Raw genomic sequence first — 10,975 nt, 5'->3', positions numbered from 1 at the left:
ATTGTTTGGGGGTAAGATTTGATAGAGACCTTGCATCAAAGAGATTTTTTTATTTTTAAAGTACATTGCGAAATATATCATAATCTCCCTGCTCTAATTTCGCAAGAAAATAATTCTTCATACTTTTAGTTTTACTTCTATAGTACAGAGAATAAATTATAAAATTGAATGAGAATATTAAATAATGTAAATATGAGTGAAACCACAACTAAAAGTTAATGTGAATATGCGTGAAATCACCACTGAAAGTTTAATGAATATATTGCAAGTAAATTCATATGCAAAATTCCTTTACAAATTGAATACTCACCCATCTTTTAAAAACTTCAAGATACTAATAAACAAAGATATTATACGAGATCAATATATTTATAACTCACAAATAGTAGAGCACGTGGCGACAGTCTATGTTGAATGAAATAATAACAATATTTCATTTAAAAAAGAGACAATTGTGTTGATAATCAATCCCGCAAAAAAACTTTATTTTTATTTTATTTTTATTTTATTTTTATCAATTTAAATAATCATAATATTCGACTACGTACATTTCACGTGCAATCCAATGAAAAATAGAAGGCTCAAGCCGACGACAAAAATGCTCGGTCAAGATGAAATCAAGCGAACCAACGGTTCAGATTCAATTTAGAGATCAAGAAACTAACTTCGTACGGATATAAAGGAAAGAACTCCTTCCTTTTTTTTATTAATTTTTCTCGTATGGGAAATTATCATCATCAATCTCTTCGTCTCTCCCCCCTAAAACCCTAACAAAACCCTAAATTCAATCCCCTTGATGAAGTCCCGGCGAAGGGAGCAGCTCTCTTCTCCAACTTCGAGTTCAGAAACAACCAACTTTTCGTGAGTTTTTCTTCTTTTTTTTTTTTCTTCTTTAACCTCCATTATATATTTATTTTTCTCTGCGAGAATTTCAATTATGATATGGTCGTTGACTGGTGTTATATGAACTGTTTCATTAAGACCCATTTAGATTAGTTTGTGTTTATGCGTTTAAATCCCCAAAAAAAAAACGATGATCTTTCTTCTGATTAATCTTAGTTTGGTCAAGATTGCTTTTCTAGGGTTTTGGTGAGGATTTTGACATTGCAAACCCTAAATTGGGTTTCTTTTAGCTGGATGAGATCATTGTTTTTAACCGCGTTTTATAGAATTCCTGCTTGAATTTAAGTAATAGCTTGTTGGTAAATGTTGATGGTGACGCTTTTTAATTTATAAATTATGCTGTTCAATTTCCCCTTTCTGGGTGTTGGTTCACTAAGCAGTTAAATTGTTTGGCCTTGATTAAAATTTGTTTTTTCGAATTTTACCAGAATTTCACTTAGTCTTTGTGATTAATTTGTGTTTTATGTGTTGCAATACTTTTTCGAGGAAATTAAGTCCCAAATAAAGACCAAAATGTGTTTTTTTTTCTTCTGATGGTGGAGATTAATTCTTTAAGATTGTGGTGTAGAGCGTAGCATTGCATAGGCTCTAATTCCTGAATATAAATATCAATACTGTAGTTTTTCTTTGTTTTTTTAATTTAAAATTTCCTGTTGTTTGCTTTAGACCTCCCAGTCTCCCACTTACATATACCAACCCAAACCCTAAAGTTAATTTAAGTAATCTACTTGTCATTTTTAATTTTTAATATTCTGAATTTCACCTTCTTGTGTGTTGGTTAAAAACTTAAAACCCAATAATTATTTAGCCTCAAATGAGTTGAATTTCACTGTCCATAAAGTAGAGAGGTCACAGACTTTTGATTCATGGTGACCAAGCGAGCAGTTATCTTGTTCTTTTCGAAACAATTTTTTTTTGTGAATTATTGCGTTTTATGATATCACTGAATTTTAGTTTGATGAACTTATATTGTTTTAGTGCGTTAATTTTCTAAATACGTGGAATACAACTTAATAGCATTTTTATCTTGATTTATTTTTATAAAAGAAAATAAAGATAAAATCCAACTCACAAAAATCAAAATTTCTATACTTTACCTTGATGTTGTGTTATTTACTTACAGGTAGTTATTATCTAATCCTGTAGTAGCTTAAATAGCAGTTTCTTATTAAAAAATTTGCACGCTCTAATTTTGAAACTCCCTTGCCTATGAGCTTTTAACTTACTTTCCACTATGTTTTAGGTAACTATCTATTTATGCTATTTTAGATCCTTAGATGTGAGTTTGTTTACATACATTGGGCAGTACACTTGGTTGGGATTGAGCCACATGGCCCACATCATTGTATATGAGCAGAGATGGATTTAGGTTTATAGGTGGGTGCGATTGTATCCCTACAAATTTAAAAACTACAAATAAGCCCTTGTAATATTTACAATCTGCCGTCCCCCCATGAATTTTAAAAATTGCACCCCCATCTATCTAAAAACTATAATAAGTTAGTAGCAAATTGAATTTGCCATCTACAGTGCACGAGTATATTCCCATTAGATACCATAGTTTTATAATGTTATATTATTATTTTTAGGTAAATAGATATTCGTTGCAGTGTGAAAGTGCGGCTGGATGAGTGAGTGACCGCATGCGTGTAATCTGACTTACTATTTTAAACAATGCAAAAAATAAGTGATTCTGACAAGGAAATGGTGGGAATTATAGTTACTATAAGAGAGAGAAACAGAGGAAAAGAAGAAAGATAATGCATGCGAAATGATATCTAACTGAGAATACTGACAACTTCGCAAAATTCAAATGTTAGTCAATGAGCATTATTTTTTTACAGTGAAATCACATGGCCATCATTTCATTAAAATTTCAGTTAAGTATATCTATCACTGCTACTTTTATATATAAAATATCAAGGTGACCCTTTCAGGATGTTTCTTTTATTTTCCTCTTTTTTCTCTTATCTTAATTGAAATTCTGGAGCTGTTTTCTCAATACATTCTATTTCTCCTTCAAATTTGGTTGCCATGTAAAACCTTTGGACTCAAATGTAGACTCCTAATGCTCATATGATCACTGAAAACAGGAACATGGATACATTGTCAAATGGTAACCACCATGACAAACTATCATATTTCCAGAAAGAGAAGGCATTGGTAACAAGATGCAATTTACCGGATTTGACAGCCAATTTATCTGATGAAATCTTGTCTTTGATACTATCACTTTTGCCAATGAAAGACGCAGCACGTACCTGCATCTTATCGAGAAGATGGAGAAATTTGTGGAAACACCAAAACAGCATCAGCTTTGACGTGGATGAGATCCTGGGTAAACACCCTCATATCAGCAGATGTGCAAGTAGCGTCTTCTTTGAGGAAGAGCCCTCCACAAGCCAACAGTTCGATGAATTCGTATCATTGGTCGATCAGTACTTTGAAAATAAATCAGGATGCAATATCGGGGCATTAAGCATTCATATCCGATCAAGAGGTCACTATCACCATTTGGACCGATGGCTAAATTTGGCCAATGGTATGAACATTGACAAGCTCAAGCTCGATTTCAGAGGTTATGATTCTCATTACCCTTACGAGCTTGATGTTGGAGGAAATATATTGAGTTTGAAGCATTTTATTCTTAACAATTGTGGCTTGAAGACTTTACCTGGTTTCATCGGGTTTCATTCCCTTATATCACTTGCATTTGAAGATGTCGTGGTCTCCAATAACTTCATCAATTACTGTCCTCTACTGGAACATCTCACTCTTATCAATTGCAGGGGTCTTTATGAATTGAACATCTCGAGTCTTCTGAACAATTTAAAGTATGTTAAGGTGATCCGTTCTGCATCTACCCTCGAGATGCATGCAAAGAACATCAACCATTTCGAGTGTTCTGGTTTCATGGAAGCATACTTGTATCCAGATGTTGATGAAAATGATGAGTTTGACACGTACAATGATATTGGATTTCCTAGAGCAAAATATGGGCTAAGAAATTGTATCTTCACGCCTGATCCTAAGTTTGGAGGGTTCAAGTCACTTAAACAACTTGTTCTATTTGATGTCACTTTTACACCAATCCTTTTAAGGCATCTTCTATCCAACTGTTTCTCTGTGGAAGAATTGACCTTTGGCGATTGTTCTTTTTTGCTATCTTATCCGTCGATTTTAGAGATAAATGGATTGGTTCATCTTCAGTCTGCGAAAGTGTTAAACTGTTCAGGAATAAATGAGGTCATTGTGAAGGCTACAAATGTTAAGCAATTTGTGTTGTTTTCTGGGGAGAATACACATAAGGTCTCGAGACTAAATTTCCAGCTTTTAGATGATGATGGTAATGATTTTTCCACTGCAGCAGGAAAACCTTCACTTCTGAAGCATTTGCATTTAAGAGGGGGCAAATTTGCACTCAATATAACCAATTTCACTGCTCTCGAGACTGTTTTACTCGAAGATATGTATCTTACAGATGAGGATGTGGGCAATTTATTGACAAGTTGTTTGTTCCTTAAGAGATTGGATCTCATAAATGTGGGCAATTTATTGACAAGTTGTTTGTTCCTTAAGAGATTGGATCTCATAACATGTCGCGGTTTTTTCACTCTGAACATCATGGGTCCATTCTTTGTTCCTTAAGAGATTGGATCTCATAACATGTCGCGGTTTTTTCACTCTGAACATCATGGGTCCATTCTTGCAACTCAAGATTCTGAATGTGAGGCATTGCAAGCAACTTGTTGAGATAGGAATTTGTGCTTCAAATCTTATGGAATTTAGATATCTTGGACAGCTAATATGTTTCTCTCTGAGAGAAGTTCCCAAATTGTTAACTGTTGAGATCAAAATCGAAGAAGATGTCTGCGATATCAGCTCGAATCATTTCCTCTCGATGCTCTCTAAAGACATACCACAATTGCATACGTTGTATTTTCACGTTGAGGTATGTAAACTATTAATACATCTATAGTACCTCCTTATTAACCTTTTGTAGTGATGTTGGGTCCTTTTTATTTCTCTGATATTAGGATGAACATGTACCAGAGGCTCTGCCGATATTTCTTGATCTCAAACACTTGGTATTGATTTTCAGCAATAAATCCCATACACTCTCCTGGGCAACACTTTTCCTCTTAGCTTCACCATTTCTGGAGAAGTTTCAAGTGCAGGTATGTTGAAGATTCAGTTAGAACCTTAGTTAGGAGAAGGTAAACTAAGCAAACCCAAGAGGTTTACATGATTTGCAGAAATACACCAGAGGCTTTAAACGTAATAGTTTGCACCTCTGTTTAAACTTTTTGGAGTTAATTTGGATGTAAAGACAATAAAGTATTAAAATATGACAATTACTTCTATGTCTATAGAAATACATGATTTTTATATCGAAAATTGATGATTATATCAAAATGATTGATAATTGTTTGATTAAAAATGGAAGAGGAGAGGATAAGATGTCACTTTTAGAACCTGATGAAGGAGACTTTTATGGGTATTTTGTAACTTACCCTATTTACTTCCTAGATATGTTTGCCGCATATTTTCGCACATGTGCCTTTTAAACTATGACCTTCAAATGTTTAACTATTTCACTTTAAAATCTTTTCTCCATTGCTCAGCTACCTGGACATTTGAATGACTCTGCTAAAACAAAAGTGCCCAAGGAATGGGTTCATCATCACCTTAAAGAAGTTGAGTTGTTTCAATTTGGAGTCTATAAGAAGGAGATCAAATTTGCAACAAATTTGCTTCATAACGCCAAGTCCCTTGAGCTGATGAAGATTGATCCTCGGGTTTCCAATTCATCGAGAGTTCCTTTTGATTGGGTGCAAAGTGGACGAGAGAAGACTATTCGACTGCTAAGAAAGGAAACTAGGCCAGGTATCAAGTTAGAAGTTGAATGAAGGTGATCTGTAAATAATCAAGTTAAGGTTTGAGGCAGTTTCATTTGTAAATCCACGACTTACATACTTGGGATAAATATTTTTACATGATTCTTACAGTGTAAGCACTCTTTATACTGAAAAGCGCAGAACAAAAAGCTCTGCTATTCTTGTTTTGCTCAGCACTTAACTAGAACGTCTGAAGTTTATGGATAATTAGTTCTTAGTTTTGAAATCTTCTGAAAACGGGCATCGTCTCAGTTTGCAGGTTTCTTCATTCTGTTCAAGGCGATTACTGTGATTATTTCATCTCAGTATGCAGGTTTTCTACTCTGGCATTTCTAATGAAACTCTGCCTGTAGCATGCTACCATTTTCTGCAGGTATATCATGTACGGTAGCTACTCTTCCTAATTATGAATATGGATATGAATACAAATATGATTTGACAAGGAAAACTTAAAAGTATGAGGAATTAACATATAAGATTGAAATATATATATATATCTTATAGCACAAGAGTTGTTTGGAGTTTAAAACAAAATACAATTCTCAAATACGTTTAACATATTTTCGAGATCCAGATATTTTACTTATATTCATGTTCTTATTCTTTTCCCACCAGAAATTAGGAAAAAGATATACATGTGTCCATATGCTACAGGATAACGATATTCAGTATCAAATTGTTAGGTAGATGAAAAGAGTTCTCAGGTTGCATAGGGTATAAGCGAGTCAATAAGGTTCACAATTACTGTTTAGGACTTCATCGGATTAAACACAAAAGAGCTGCTTCAATTTATTTGGCCTTCATCTCGTAAAGTACAAAAGAGCAGTTGGAAGTTTATGTTGAAAGTGCAAAATCTGTTATTTTTACGCTATAAACCTCCATTACAGAGAAATGCAGAAAGCTCTTTGGGGTTCAAGAGACAGATTGATTGAACACCATACTTGCACAATTCACAAACAATACACAAAAATTTTCAGGAATCAGGAATCAACATTTATTCTGCATACTCCTTTTCATTATTGGCATAAAAAATTATTCTGCATACTCCTTTTCATTAATGGCATAAAAAACTCCTTCCCATTATTGGCATAAAAACTACGTTAACTTCAGCAACCCTGATAACAGTGCATGAGGAACAACTGTTGTAGAATCCAACAAAATTTATCATCTGCCCTCTAAAAAATAGCTCCTTCCCGGAATAAAACTTAGTGATTTCCTGAATAAAACGGCAAAAGGTTTTGCCAGGCAAGAAAAAGACTCCAGAGAACTCAATTCAGAATGCCAAATCGTGCAAGTCATAATACAAGATATTGGTCATATCTGCTACATCACACAATCTAAATGATAACGGTGGCATTTGATCCATCATACATCCAAGTGACACAACTGATAAAATATCAGAAACCTTAAATGCTCCACTAATCAATTGGAACTTCGACATCCATCTTCAATTCAGAGTTGCCAAGAATCTGCATGGACACAGGAAAGTGTTACTGAAGAGAAATTATTCTAGATGAATAATGGATGCCTACGGATGGAAGTAAAAATGTTACTGAAGAGACACCTGTCTTATTATACAAAAACTGAGCTTAGACAATGAAAACAGTCCAAGTTGGGTTATTAAAAAACTTAATTCTCAATATGAAAAGTATGATAGTTACAACTGAAAACCATCAAAATGATAGAAATTCCTGACAATGATACCCAAAAAAACTTGCTGTATACAACCCTGGTTCAGATAAAAGAAATATGATTAAAGGGCATATGAAAGAGAGTCAAAAGTCAAAATGCATTGACTAGGAAATAGAGAGAAGAAAAGATGGTTATTGGGATATCTGTTTTGCGAATTTTCATTTCGGTGTGATATTATTAATTAGTAAAATTTGGGAACTTGTAACATTCAGTTTCAATATATACTTACAATAGGTGACATCGGCATAGAAACTACAGTTACCAATACAAGATATCACACATGGCATGTATAACATACCCACTTCCGTATACACTACAGTCAAAGCTACAAAATTTTCAGTTAACTTTGATTTCTCCATAGAAATGCGACTGAACAAAAGGACGCTATTTGGTAACTTGAACAACAGAGAAAAAATTTTATTTATTGCAGCTTTTATATAAATATAGTTCTTACAACTTTGGCCAGGATCTCTTGGTGCTTCACCAGATTAATATCTACACGACTTATCGCAAAATGTCAGCTGTGTTCAGATAAGGAGGGGAGTCTAGTTCTGCTCTGGTTTTTTAATTTGTTTGGCATAGGATTGAAGATTATCTGTTTAGGAGACATCATCAGATCAAAAGGAGTTAGACATAAAGTTTAATATCATTGTGAGTTAAACATAAAGTTAATAACATTGCTTAGTGAAAGTATTCAGATTTATCTGTTTGCAAGTTATTTTTCTTTCATTCAACAACTCAGATTTGTCGTTAGGTAACTGTTTTAGAATACAAAGACCAGGGTAAAAGTTTTTAACTCTTGCCTGTAAAACATAACCGACAAGGATGCAATCATTTTAACTAATGACTTGATTTAAGTTTTACTATGGGCTACAGTCGGGTGAAGCTTTTCTACTCCCATGTTCCATGGAAGCATATAGTGCATTTTGCTAAATAAATTAATTAAATTAAAAAAAAAATCAAATTCTAGCAGTAGAAAACTATAATTATAATCCAAAAGAAATAGTTGAATAGGAAGATTTTGAACATTTCAAGGGCTAATATTCACAAAACGATGTTACCTTCATGAAATCTGATAAAGCAAGTGAAGAATCCTTTGTATAGCCAGCTTCTTCTAGGACATGAGTCAGAACTTTCTAATAAAAAGAACCAAGTTAATGTAGATCTTAGAAGAAACACAAGCTTGCATGTTTCCAGCAAGTTTTATATGAAATAGCATAATGGAATATAATAAGGAACAATAGTCATCATACCAGCTACCAGAGAAAAACAGTAAGAAAGTTCACAAGTATAAAAGGAAGTAAGTATGTTAACATGCACATGATAGTTGGTGCATTAAATTTTTATATCTAGATTTAAATCATCCAAGATTTGTTCAATTAAGAACATTGGAAACCATAAGTTTCTGGATCCCCAACAAGAACACATTCAAGCAAATAGTGTAAGCGAACTAGAAGTTTGAGTCTCACTGAAATACAATGAACTTGGTCAAACAAACGATTATTATGAATGAAGCTTATGCCAATAGTCCATTTCTATCACATGAACACTTCCATTACTAAGAATTTCATACTAATTCATTGTCCAGCATAACATGCATTTATATCCATGTCAGGCATTTGGTTTGCACTTACATGAAATTATCTAATGAAATAATGCAGAATTTATACTCCAGCAGATCTTTTTATAGCGACACATATAAACTAGTTTTCCCTTATATGCACATGGATAGCAATTTAATTATTCATAAAGAGGAATTTTAATGTAATAATTGTTTGTATCGTTGTTGATTAACAGCTTGGAACACAAAACCTAATAATGACAGTCATACCCTTCTTCCTACAAAATGAAACCACAGGTTATTTTGAAGGCACGGGTTTTAGCACATGGTAGTCACATCAGAAGGATGAGGGACAGCTAAACCTTGGGCTGAGGGGAGGGCTAGGGTTTTCACTTTGATTCCTTTAGTTAATTAGTTGGTTTTAATCAATTTCAGACGATATTAGCTGGTTCTGGTAAGCTAGGGATGTTCTGACGATCCACCATGCCCAAATATAACCTAAAACCTCTAATACATAATGTAGCTTGGACATTGCCGTGACCAGAATGGAATGGACTACCTTGGTGCTGACAGATGCGTGTAGTAACACACGCACGCACACACAAGGTGCCTCACGTATATCTATGAGAGCATTGGTGCATGGGGGTGGTTGGGCGTGCGTGTCCATGTGCATGTGAGAATAAGATAGCAGAATTTATAAACATCGCCAACCTGCCTCTGTTGTTCAGTCATAAAAGATCCAGTCAGGTCGCGCAAGACACTCAACATATCGTTGAAGGCAACTTTCCCCTTGCAGTCCAAATCATAGACTTTAAATATAACTACATAAAAAACACATTCAAAATTAAAATAAATGCCATGATACGAACTATATATATATTTAGAAAAAATAAACGGTTACCACACATTCAATTTTCTGCTGCAGACTCGTGCGGGAACTGAATGCAGACAAGAACGCAACAAATTCCTTAAAGTTTAGGCCATCAAGCATCCTCAGTAATCTCTGGAACAAAGCTAATTAACTCCCATTAGTTTGTAATCCAAATTAAAAGAATACAAACATAAAGGGATAATTGCACTTTAGCACCCTCCACTTTCACCGATTTTTAACTTCAATACCCTAAGGTTTAAAATTTCTCCAAAAAGTACCCCAAAGTTTCACCACTATTAACTTTTAATACGTTCCATTACATTGGGCTCATGATTCTACTTAAAACAAAATCCCCCCCGAATCCCTTTCTTCCTCCTCCAACTATTCAGGGGATAAAAGTTACGAGTGTAGGAAAAACAAAAGATGTTAAAGTTGAACGTGGTGAAAACTTTGAGGAGTTCAGGGCATAAAAGTTATAAAAAGGGTAAAACTTTGGGGAGTAAATTGCAGTTAATACCCAAAGTTAAGCAAACCTGCGAGAGAGGATTGACAGCAAACTCCGGCACCGACAAGAACTCATCAGAAGATACGAATCCGCCGCCACTGCGGTCCAGCTGGCAGAATCGGTGGTAGAGCGACACGATCTCCTGCTGCGAGACTGAAAAATTTTCGCAAAATCGGCAACCGAGATCCAACAGAATACGAATCATTTAGATGAGATTAGGGTTTAGAGAGAAGGTTACAAGCGTGGTTGCAGTGCTCCTGGACCTCTTCGATGTCGTACTGAGTGAGCATCGACGATGTGTTCCCCATTAGAGAGAGAGGAGGAGGAGGATTAAGGGAGAATTTTGTGGGGGTTTAATTGTTGAGTTGAGCTCGAAACCCTAATTTCGCAATTAGAGGAGAAAGGAGACGATGAAATGGCGGTTGAGATCTCGGTCCCACTGCTAACCTGCGCCATTTGGGCGTGAGCAGGAAGTTGGCAGTTGAGTGGGGGCGGGTGGAAACTCGTTGAAGGAAATGGGCCGAACTTAATTTAACAAATCAGGG

The 10,975-nt window shown here is 34.9% G+C and overlaps 2 protein-coding genes across 2 annotated transcripts; one reads left to right on the top strand and one right to left on the bottom strand.

Moving 5' to 3' along the window:
* LOC109843932 lies at positions 729-5,974 on the top strand. The gene is made up of 5 exons (XM_020412952.1): positions 729-861; positions 2,997-4,430; positions 4,555-4,855; positions 4,941-5,081; positions 5,529-5,974. The coding sequence occupies exons 1-5, from the start codon at positions 797-799 to the stop codon at positions 5,811-5,813; spliced, it is 2,226 nt and encodes a 741-aa protein (XP_020268541.1). The 5' UTR covers positions 729-796; the 3' UTR covers positions 5,814-5,974.
* Positions 6,944-10,925, bottom strand: LOC109843855 (calcineurin subunit B-like). Its single transcript, XM_020412846.1, has 6 exons — positions 10,669-10,925; positions 10,459-10,583; positions 9,961-10,057; positions 9,766-9,875; positions 8,555-8,629; positions 6,944-7,270 (listed from the first exon to the last, which is right to left on the bottom strand). The coding sequence occupies exons 1-6, from the start codon at positions 10,736-10,738 to the stop codon at positions 7,220-7,222; spliced, it is 528 nt and encodes a 175-aa protein (XP_020268435.1). The 5' UTR covers positions 10,739-10,925; the 3' UTR covers positions 6,944-7,219.

Source organism: Asparagus officinalis, chromosome 1, assembly GCF_001876935.1.
Source record: "Asparagus officinalis chromosome 1, Aspof.V1, whole genome shotgun sequence".
In the NCBI taxonomy this organism is placed as follows: Eukaryota; Viridiplantae; Streptophyta; class Magnoliopsida; order Asparagales; family Asparagaceae; genus Asparagus; species Asparagus officinalis.
Note: the sequence above shows the minus strand (reverse complement) of the source record. Positions and strands in the feature narration are given on the sequence as shown.

What these genes read in the sequence shown, in the direction of transcription:
- LOC109843855 (XM_020412846.1), bottom strand. Translation starts at nt 10,738, where the DNA reads ATGGGGAACACATCGTCGATGCTCACTCAGTACGACATCGAAGAGGTC. An exon ending in CTGTCAATCCTCTCTCGCAG is followed by an intron (nt 10,058 to 10,458) that starts GTTTGCTTAACT and finishes GCTTTGTTCCAG; the next exon opens with AGATTACTGAGGATGCTTGA. An exon ending in TGACTGAACAACAGAGGCAG is followed by an intron (nt 8,630 to 9,765) that starts GTTGGCGATGTT and finishes TCTTTTTATTAG; the next exon opens with AAAGTTCTGACTCATGTCCT.
- LOC109843932 (XM_020412952.1), top strand. Translation starts at nt 797, where the DNA reads ATGAAGTCCCGGCGAAGGGAGCAGCTCTCTTCTCCAACTTCGAGTTCA. An exon ending in AGTTGTTTGTTCCTTAAGAG is followed by an intron (nt 4,431 to 4,554) that starts ATTGGATCTCAT and finishes GTTCCTTAAGAG; the next exon opens with ATTGGATCTCATAACATGTC. An exon ending in TGGAGAAGTTTCAAGTGCAG is followed by an intron (nt 5,082 to 5,528) that starts GTATGTTGAAGA and finishes TCCATTGCTCAG; the next exon opens with CTACCTGGACATTTGAATGA.